We start from the raw sequence: 9,775 nt of genomic DNA on the forward strand, positions 1-9,775 counted from the left end.
GTTGTTTTAACTCTCTTTATGTTCGCTTGATCTTTAGTCATTGTGTATCTGTGTGGGCATTATGCGTCTCCAATTAGTCATTTCATTCTCCGTGCAGTCTTTCGTTTCTCTTTACAGTCGTTTTTCTGTCTATTAGTTGTCGTTTTTAGTCTGTGGTTGTACTGACACACACTCTTTGGCGTCAGCTGTTCATTTTTTTGGAGTAAGAACATTTTGTTTTTGGCCTGTTTTTCACTAGCATACTAATTTAAATCACAGTTGACATGAACCACCGAAGTACCTCATTTTTTCCTTTGGAAGTTCCATCTCAGCTCCAAATATATATAATGAGACTATTAAAATGTGTAGCCAGAATACAGACACTCAAGGACGAACACTCTCCATTAAAACCAAATTGTTTTTAAGTCCTTAAGGACTTAAAAACGTGGATGACCTTAAACTTTTTTATTGTACTTGGCCCGAAGAATCTACGAAACAAATATAAAGATATACTAACTATGGATGGCATTTATTTGGCCTCCAGTGAGACTGTAAGGAATCTTGGTGTTATATTTGATCAGGATTTATCCTTTAACGCCCACATAAAATCTATTTCAAGGACCGCCTACTTCCATCTACGTAACATTGCAAAAATCAGGCATATCTTGCCACAAAACGATGCAGAGAAACTAGTCCATGCATTTGTTACTTCTAGGCTGGATTATTGTAACTCTTTATTATCAGGGAGTACCAAGAAGTCAGTCAAGTCGCTTCAGCTGATTCAAAATGCTGCGGCTCGTGTCCTAACCAGAGTTAGGAAAAGGGACCACATTACTCCTGTTCTGGCTGCCTTACACTGGCTCCCTATAGAACACAGGATAGCATTTAAAATTCTTCTTCTCGCCTACAAAGCCCTTAATGGGCAGGCACCATCTTACCTTAAAGAACTCATTATACCCTACTGTCCTACTAGGGCATTGCGTTCCAAGAATGCAGGGTTGTTGGTTGTTCCTAGAGTCTCTAAAAGTACAATGGGAGCCAGAGCCTTTTCTTATCAAGCTCCACATTTGTGGAATCAGCTTCCAGTTTGTGTTCGGGCGGCAGACACCCTATCCGTTTTAAGAGTGCGCTTAAGACCTTCCTTTTTGATAAAGCTTATAGTTAGGGCTGATTAGATTCAGCCCCTAGTTTTGCTGATATAGGCTTAGTTTGTCGGGGGACATCTTACTTCTTCCTTCTCTCTGTCTATACCCGTGTACTCTCATGTTCCCATTAACCCAGCTTCCCCAAATGTCGTTCTTTTTGGTGTCTATATACGCCGGGATCCGGAGTCATGGATGATCCTGCGGTCCTGTGCCCTGGATCTTGAGTCGTGGCTGTGGTCCTGGATCATCGGTCCTGGATGGATATCCTCGTGGATTCATCTTCCTATTATACACACATGCATTTCCAAACATTTGGACTACATGTTGCAAATGTATTATCTTTTCAATTTACACACGGCATCTATTGCACGTCTGTCCGTCCTGGGAGAGGGATCCCTCCTCTGTTGCTCTCCCTGAGGTTTCTCCCATTTCCCCCTTTAAACTGGGTTTTCTCTGGAAGTGTTTCCTTGTACGATGTGAGGGTCTAAGGACAGAGGGCTAAGGACAGAGGTTGTCGTATTGTCATACTGATATTCTGTACAAACTGTGAAGTCCACTGAGACAAATGTAACATTTGTGATATTGGGCTATATAAATAAACATTGATTGATTGATTGTTTTAAGCTCATTGTAAATTCAGCATGAAATCATCTATTATTTTAGGTTTTCACTCTGCCATAGCTTTAGTGTAATAACTACATTTTTTGTTTGTAAGTTTGTCATTTAAATTGGACATTTCCGTCTTATCAGGGCACATTTTTTTAAGGTGAGGCACAAGGTTACACCAGGTCTGGAAATATGATTGCCTCTCTCTCTCTCTCTCTCTCTGCAGCTGCAGCAGATAGCAGGGAAAGAGGAATGGAGGAATTCAGCAGAGAGGAAGTGCGGACCTGGGGGGACCTGTAGTTTAGAGACGTTGTCATTAGACCCTGCAGGGTGGTCCTCAGAGCTATGATCGCACAAACTGCCCTGTACACGACTTACCTGCAGCGAAACAACACAGATTGAACTACTGTCTCATAGTAGTTTTAACAGAAGCATCAACTTGGTATGAATCTGCTAAGACTGAGTCATCCCAGATCAATGGAGAGACACTATGTTGCCTGCATGAAACTAGGAGGGATCTGTGGGAGACACACGGCGGAGAGCTGCTGACTCAGGACTCTCTCTCTCCTCCGGAGGACTGAAGCAGCTGCAGGACCGTGAACGAGGTGAGATCCATCCAGATTAATGTGTCAGTTATGTGTCTGCATGGTCGCTGAATGGGAGAGTTGTGAGTAAATGAAACGATGAACTTCTGATCGCAACTTTTTTAACGCTTGAACCTCACCGGGCTTCACGAAACCACCAAGAGAAACACATCCGCGTGTATAGGTAATCTGCTCAATGTAGACCATATTTAATTAGTTGTTTCACTGTCTATAGCCCCTTTGGGTGTTTAGTTAACTTGGACTTTTCAAACGTTAAGGTAAAGATGAAGATTTATCCTAATTGGATTTACAATGCATATCTACATTTGCGATAAGAAAACAAAAGCGCCAAAACCCATAAAGAAGCCCCTCCTCCTCGTCGGGACAGTAATAATAATAATAATAATTCCTTATATTTATTATATCGCTTTTCCAGATGCTCAAAGCGCTTTACAAATACACATTACACATATTTTGTATACATGCAATGGTCACTGTGGACAATACCCACAGGAGCAAGTTCAGGTGAAGTGTCTTGCCCAAGGACACAGTGTCTTCCATTTACCCGTTTCCAGTTCAGATGCGGTTTTCCAATATCCCTGGTCAGTGTAGGAGCCATATGAAACACACTGGACACCCCAACAGCAGCAGATTTACACTGGGTGACTCCAGAGTACACAACATCAGGACCAACAATAATATGTTAATTTAATATGCATACGAAGCTGTATGAAGCTGCGAGAGTGTGGTAAACACACACAGCATCAGAGTTTATAAAAGTGCAATAGGAGGCTATCAAAACTGCGCTTCCTAACAACCCTGAACATAATGACAGTACATTTGGACAGGTTTTGAGATAATGGGCCCATTGGATATTTCAAAGGGCCGCTGTGAGAGACTGCAAAATACACAAACAAACAACGAAGCTATGTCATGTTGCTTTCCATCTGTGTGTGTCTTTTTGCACTTGTACAATACAATAGTCATCTTGTGTCTCTTTGTAAAGATATTGCATATTCTTATGGTCATTTTGCATCTCTTTGTGGTCGTGTCTCTTTTTAGCCTCTATTAGAAGTTATGTTGTGTTTCTTTGTAGTCATTCTGCCTAAGCCATTTAGCAGGGTCTAGTTTGTTTTGTGTCACTTAGATGTAGCTGTTTTGTGGCTCTTTTTTGTGTCTCTGTGGAACTTTTTTTGCATTGGCCTGATCTCTTGTCGAGACCAAAATCTTTCTGGGCATTTCGCACCTCCAAGTAGTCATTGTATTGTCCTTGTAGTCTTTTGTATATCCATATCATCGTTTGTTGTCTTTTTGTAGTTGTTTCTGTGTCTGTCGGTGGTCTTTACTGGTCTGTTTGTAGACATTTGATTTCCTCCATCCTCCAGTTTCAAAAAACCTTCAGAAGAATAAAGTACTTGGACTGTATCTGACTGTACATATGTAACTAATAAACTGGGTAAAGACCACAAAATGGTCCAGTTTCAGAATACCACTGGGAATATAATTGGTCCAAGTTGTGTTGTCTGTTGATCAAAGCGATGCTGCACCAGTCACAGCGTTCTGTGTACAGAGTATCTGTTTTGTGGTATTTTCCTGAGTTGTGCACCCCTGTATGGAGGATGCAACAATCAGGCGGTATGGATACAGCTGTCCTGTATAAACACAGCAGGACACACTGTTCCAGTTACAGGCTGATCACTGGCAGACAGCCATTGCTTTTCCATTAAAAAACTACTCAGCTTGGCTCTCTGTTTAAAAAACCCACTCCACTGACTTTCTCAGGATAAAATAAGCCTTCGACCTTTTCTGAGCTAATTGGGGATAAATGATGGGCTGCCTGCGGGGTAATTTTTCAGGGGATTTATGGTCCTTGTATGCACGCTCCATTATTTTGACATTTTCTTTACTTTGGGGATTTGCATGAGGAGCGCATTAGTGAGGGAACCTTCTCTGTGGGTGAGTGAGTGCAGAAACCCTCCATGGATTTTAATTTTTAGCAGCCATTGAAATGCCACTGTGAACGCATGGCCAACTCATAATTACAAAAATGCTTCACTTTATTAGTTTTTCCACAATGTTTCTTTTCTTTGGGGTGATACATGCTTTCTTTGGCTCAGGGTTGAAGACTCCTCTTTCTCTTTCCGCTGCTCTGGGAGTGACACAGACACATAACGGTCTTATTTCCTGAGAAGCTGCTGAACAACGTCTTGTACATATGTTTCTTAAATTCAATTGAATCGTCTTTGCTTCTGGTGGTTTTCCCCATTTCCTTGTGTGAACTCATGATGTATGTTTTCCTCTTACTTCAGAAACATTTAACATGATTAAAAGGCAAATGAATGAATCCCAATTGGTGAATTAAATATTCAAGTTGTGTTTAATCCACAATTAAACAAAATGAGATGAGTGGTTCATAAAAAGATAGAAGCAAATCCCCAACAGGCCTTTATCTCATCGTGCTCTAATTCCTTCCTCTCTAATTAACACCGTTTTGTTGCTTTTGGGAATCCCCATGGTTTTGCCTCATCTTACAAATATGCAGACCTTTTAACTTGTTAACACTTTCTTCACCAAGACCCCTAAAAGCCTTTAAGAATTATGCAAAGAGATTTGTCTGCCTCTTTATCTGCCTTATAATTGTGCTTTTCATTGGTGGGTCAGTCTACCACTTAGATACTGAAATAGCTCATCAACTATTTGACCAATCAATCGATCAAAAATACTTTATTAACCACAGGGGGCATCTAGGTTTTTGACAGTTGCACAATATTGGAATACAACAACAGAAAAACGTTGATGGAAACCTTGAAACGTTAGGAAAGTTGATGGAAGCGTTGTTGATGGAAGCGTTGTTGATGGAAGCGTTGTTGATGGAAAAGTATTTGATGCAAGCTTTGCCCGAACAGTCCTGAAGCCATCGATGGAAAGGTTGTTGTCAGATATATCGTAGTGCAGCCATGTTTCCATAAAGCACATCAAACTACATTCCAGATATCTCGTCTGACTCCTGGCAAACAGCGTTGGATTGGTTGCTGGGATGTTTTTTTCAGGCATTCATGGTTTCCAGAAGATGGTGCCTACCTTATGACCTTCCCTCAGCCACTGGGAGAAAGGGAGAGAGGGTTCTAGCTGGTATAAATTAATTTCAGCGCACTGCCTATTGTTTACAGTCAGATCAGCAAGGAGCTATTTTACAAGGTAGTCAAAAGCTTAATGTTCAACAAACAATACCAACAAGTTCCAACAAAGCACTTCGGTCAATGATTTCAACCACTTTTGCACTCCACTCCAAATGTGTATCCGTATTCAGCCAGAGCTGTCTTGGAATTGATTGGTCGATACATCTTGCCAAACAAAATGAATCCAGAACGCTCCGATGCCAAAACCCTGCTGCCTACAGACTACTGGCTGTTTAGAGAGAGGATATTCAAATGTTAATCCGTCCAATACTTTGTTGATGTCCAAATACCTCAGCTCTAGTTTGTGCCTGGTTTAGACTAAGACCGTAGACATGGTTAACAATATACCTGCTGAACATCACAATGCTATTGTTCGTTGACATTGTCAAGTTCACTTTCGCGCTGACTCAGATCGCAAGTGAAATAAATCCCCAACATTCACCAGGAGAAGATTCAAGATTCAAAGTGTTATTGTCATATGCTCAAAGCTACAGGGTAGAAATGGCAATGCAATTCTTCTGACCTGAGCTCCTCCAACAATGCAACATATATAATAAAATACAAAAATACAATAAAAATAGTAGATGATATGTACATTAAGACAAAATTAAATAGGGTTTATTGTGGCGATAACTATTTACAGAAATAAGTAGATTCATTTAAAGCTGATTAGTCGAAAATGCTGTGGCTTTTCCAGTCACGTTCTGAACAGTGAATATGAACTACCATCTAATCCAGGGGTGTCAAACTAAATGTCATCGTGGGCCACATTCGCATAAAGGTTGCACTCAAAGGCCCGTTGTAACTATATAAATAATAATATATATATAAAATAATGTATTATATTACATTATTGCCTCTGAATTGGATTATTATCGGATAGGATAATAACTCAGTAAGTAACTACGTCTGAAAGCAGAAGTCCAGGGCAAATAATTGCAAGTCTCTTCAGTGCGCATGTCACAAAACGAGATGCATTGTGGGACATGTGGTTTATGGGCAACGTGCTTCTATAAATCGGCCTGTAACCGTATAATAAACGTATTATATTCTTTGCAAGCTCTTGCGGGGCCAAATAAAAGGAAGTCGCGGGCCGGATTTGGCCCCCGGTCCTTGAGTTTGAGACCCCTGATCTTATCGGAGATACAGGGCCCCTCGATTCAATAAAGTGAGACTGAAGCATCCTTTGTGCTCCAGTCCACCCTCACAGTAAAGACTCTTTGAGCTTGTTTTCTCTCACTGATCGTGCTGTTATGTTAAATGTTTGTTGTTTGTTTTTCATGTATTGCGTCTTGATATTTGTCTTTGTTGATGTTACACCTGGAGCTGCTGTGATGCAAGTCCAATTTCAGACTTGATCTGACCATTCTCTGTTCTTACTCTAGGCGCAGATATGCTGGGTGTCCTCGTCCTTCTGTCCCTCGCCTCCCTCGGGGCCCTGGTGCCCCCCCCAGGTTCTTCTCCTGTCCCCTGCAGACGCTGCTGTGATCACCTGGAGCCACCAGAGGGCAGCGGAGACCCTCCTCCCCCAGACACACAGCTCAGCCACAAGCCTGAGATCCGCACCTACATCAACATGACCATCCTCAAAGGTACTCCATGTCAGACCACCTTTTGTCTTGGTTGATGCACTTTTAACCACCATATATGGCCACATCTTAGGTGTCTTAGGAGGCCTTAAAAGTCTGCATTTGCTGATAAGCAGAAAACTCGAGAAGATTTTAGAGAATGCTGCAGGTTTTCCAAGTTATGCAATGACTTTCGAAACCCAAAAGTTATCTTTATGACATGAACAATTCCTTGAATTTATCAAGCTTCTTTTTCAAGCTAACTCCCACATATTTTCTTCAAGTGGAATTTAGGGTGTCGAAATGATTGGCATCCAGCAATGAGGGTGCAGCCTTAACACCGCCCGGCTCACCCTTCTCTTTCCAAGTGTGTTTGACAATATAATTAAAATTACTTTAACGCTTAATCGCTGATCAAAAACCTTTTTTTCTGTCGATCGACTCATTCTCGATGATCTCAACCGTTCATACAGTGTGAAGAACTCTTCAACTCAGCTTCAGTACCCAACTTACGTTTGAACTATTCACATCTTCCACTGCACTGTAACTTTTATTCATGTACCTGTGTTATTCATGTTTTATTTTCTTTGCTTTTTAATGTTTATAATGCTTATGCTCTTAATGTCTTTCATTTTTGTAAAGCACTTTGAATGTCCTTGTGTTGAAAAGTGAAAAAGCTAAAAAAGCTGTAGAAATAAACTTGCCTTGCCTTAAAACACATCAATCGTTTTCTTAAATTAAACGTATCTTTGTGTTGACATATTCTTTATTTCTGACGGTAGTTTGACTATAATCTCTCTGTTTAGGTGACAAAGGAGAACGTGGCGACCGAGGAACTTCAGGTAAAAGTGGACCAGAAGGCCCTCCAGGCTCCAGGGGTACAATGGGCTTGAAAGGCACTAAGGGCCCGGCGGGGGTCCCAGGAGACGCCTGCAAAGTCCAGCACTCTGCCTTCTCCGTGGGCCGCCGCAAATCCCTGCACAGCCTGGAGTCCTACCAGGCGCTCGTCTTCGACACGGTCTTCGTCAACCAGGACGACCACTTCAACATGTTTGACGGGAAATTCCTTTGCCGCGTCCCGGGGATCTACTTCTTCAACCTAAACATCCACACGTGGAACTTCAAAGAGACGTACCTGCACATCATGCACAACGACACGGAGAAGGTGATCGTTTACACCCAGCCCAGCGACCGCTCCATCATGCAGAGTCAGAGCCTGATGTTGGAGCTGAAGCTGAAGGACGAGGTGTGGGTGCGCCTCTACAAGAGGGAGAGGGAGAACGCCATTTACAGCGATGATGTAGACGTCTATATCACTTTTAATGGATACCTCATCAAAGGAACCACAGAGGGGAACTAAAAAAGAGAGGTAATGCAGAAAGGCCGAGCATGAGACTGTTGAGCTCAGGTGGATGGAAAGCAAACTAATTGAAGTTTCACATAGACTCACTGAAAAATTGTTTCTTCTAAGGTTTATATTGAAATTAAAATAGAGGTTCACATCACTAAAAAACTGTAAACGTTGTCTTTAATTAAATGTATTATGTCACCAGATTACACATAACTGTATTAGGTTAGTTGAAAGCAATAATATTAAGTTTAACCTATTTACATTTTATTGCTTTCAACTAACCTAATACAATTATGTGTAATCTGACATAAGACATAATACATTTAATTGAAGTCAATGTTTCCATTTTTCAGTGCAGGCTTCATCGTGGTGCTAAAATAAAAATGTCAATAATTTAACTGAATATGCTGTTTAAAGTATAAATATGTCAGGGTTTGTGACTTCAGGGTAATTTTTGTTATCCCTCTTCGCTGGTGCTAAAAAAACGGTCTGTGTTAATGAAGCTACCACATTTATAATACTCTTGTGTATTGTTATCACACTCATGTACAGGGTTTTATACATAAAACTGTATAGTGTTTAAAATGTTATTAGCCAAACATGAATGCAGTTCCCCACTATGACCACTAGAGGGACGTTTACACCCCACTTACGTTGAAAATAAAACAAGCAAAACAGACGTCAGTGTTTCTGTTTATTTGAAAGCTTACATTGCTGTTTACGACATATTTAATACCGTTAAAGCCAAAGATAGCCCTCTTAGTAAGCTAACTCAAGTTTTTGTTGGTGTGTCTGAATTTACCATAAGGGTCAAACGTTATTTCTGATAGTTGAGTGGAACCCTAATCCTAACCCTAATCAGTTCAGCCTAAATTAAAGGTATATTAAAATGATCCCAGAAACAATATGGAATGGATAAAAAATACCTTTGCCCACCAATGCAAATACCTGTGGAAAATATTCATGGGGTGGCAAGAGGGTGGCAGGAGAATTTCAGGGGTGGCATCCCCTGCAGAAGTATATGCTGATTTAATAGCAGTCATATCAATTAATGTTAACTTGGAAAGCCACAATATTTATTTTAACTCAATAACATTATGTGACATTATTGTGGCACATCGGTAAAGCCTTAAATATAAATATACAAGGTGGCACACATAATGTAATGAATGCTTCTCGTTTTGTGCTGTCCCCCGTTCAAATGAAATCGCCGCCAATCATATTTCCAGGCTCGCGCCAGGGCCGGGGGAGGGGTTACAAGGCTCGCATCTTGTGCTGCATTCACTTGCACTCGGACATTAGAGATTTTCTCTCATAAATGTCCGATGAGCCACAACTTTTCTTTCAAAACAAAGCTGCCAAC

The 9,775-nt window shown here is 41.0% G+C and overlaps 1 protein-coding gene across 1 annotated transcript; it reads left to right on the plus strand.

The window, feature by feature from the left end:
- Positions 1-1,975: 1,975 nt before the first annotated feature.
- Positions 1,976-9,091, plus strand: c1qtnf6a (C1q and TNF related 6a). The gene is made up of 3 exons (XM_034088473.2): positions 1,976-2,335; positions 6,879-7,085; positions 7,868-9,091. The coding sequence occupies exons 2-3, from the start codon at positions 6,887-6,889 to the stop codon at positions 8,419-8,421; spliced, it is 753 nt and encodes a 250-aa protein (XP_033944364.1). The 5' UTR covers positions 1,976-2,335; positions 6,879-6,886; the 3' UTR covers positions 8,422-9,091.
- Positions 9,092-9,775: the final 684 nt, after the last annotated feature.

Source organism: Pseudochaenichthys georgianus, chromosome 8 (assembly GCF_902827115.2).
Source record: "Pseudochaenichthys georgianus chromosome 8, fPseGeo1.2, whole genome shotgun sequence".
In the NCBI taxonomy this organism is placed as follows: Eukaryota; Metazoa; Chordata; class Actinopteri; order Perciformes; family Channichthyidae; genus Pseudochaenichthys; species Pseudochaenichthys georgianus.

What these genes read in the sequence shown, in the direction of transcription:
- c1qtnf6a (XM_034088473.2), top strand. Translation starts at nt 6,887, where the DNA reads ATGCTGGGTGTCCTCGTCCTTCTGTCCCTCGCCTCCCTCGGGGCCCTG. An exon ending in CAACATGACCATCCTCAAAG is followed by an intron (nt 7,086 to 7,867) that starts GTACTCCATGTC and finishes CTCTCTGTTTAG; the next exon opens with GTGACAAAGGAGAACGTGGC.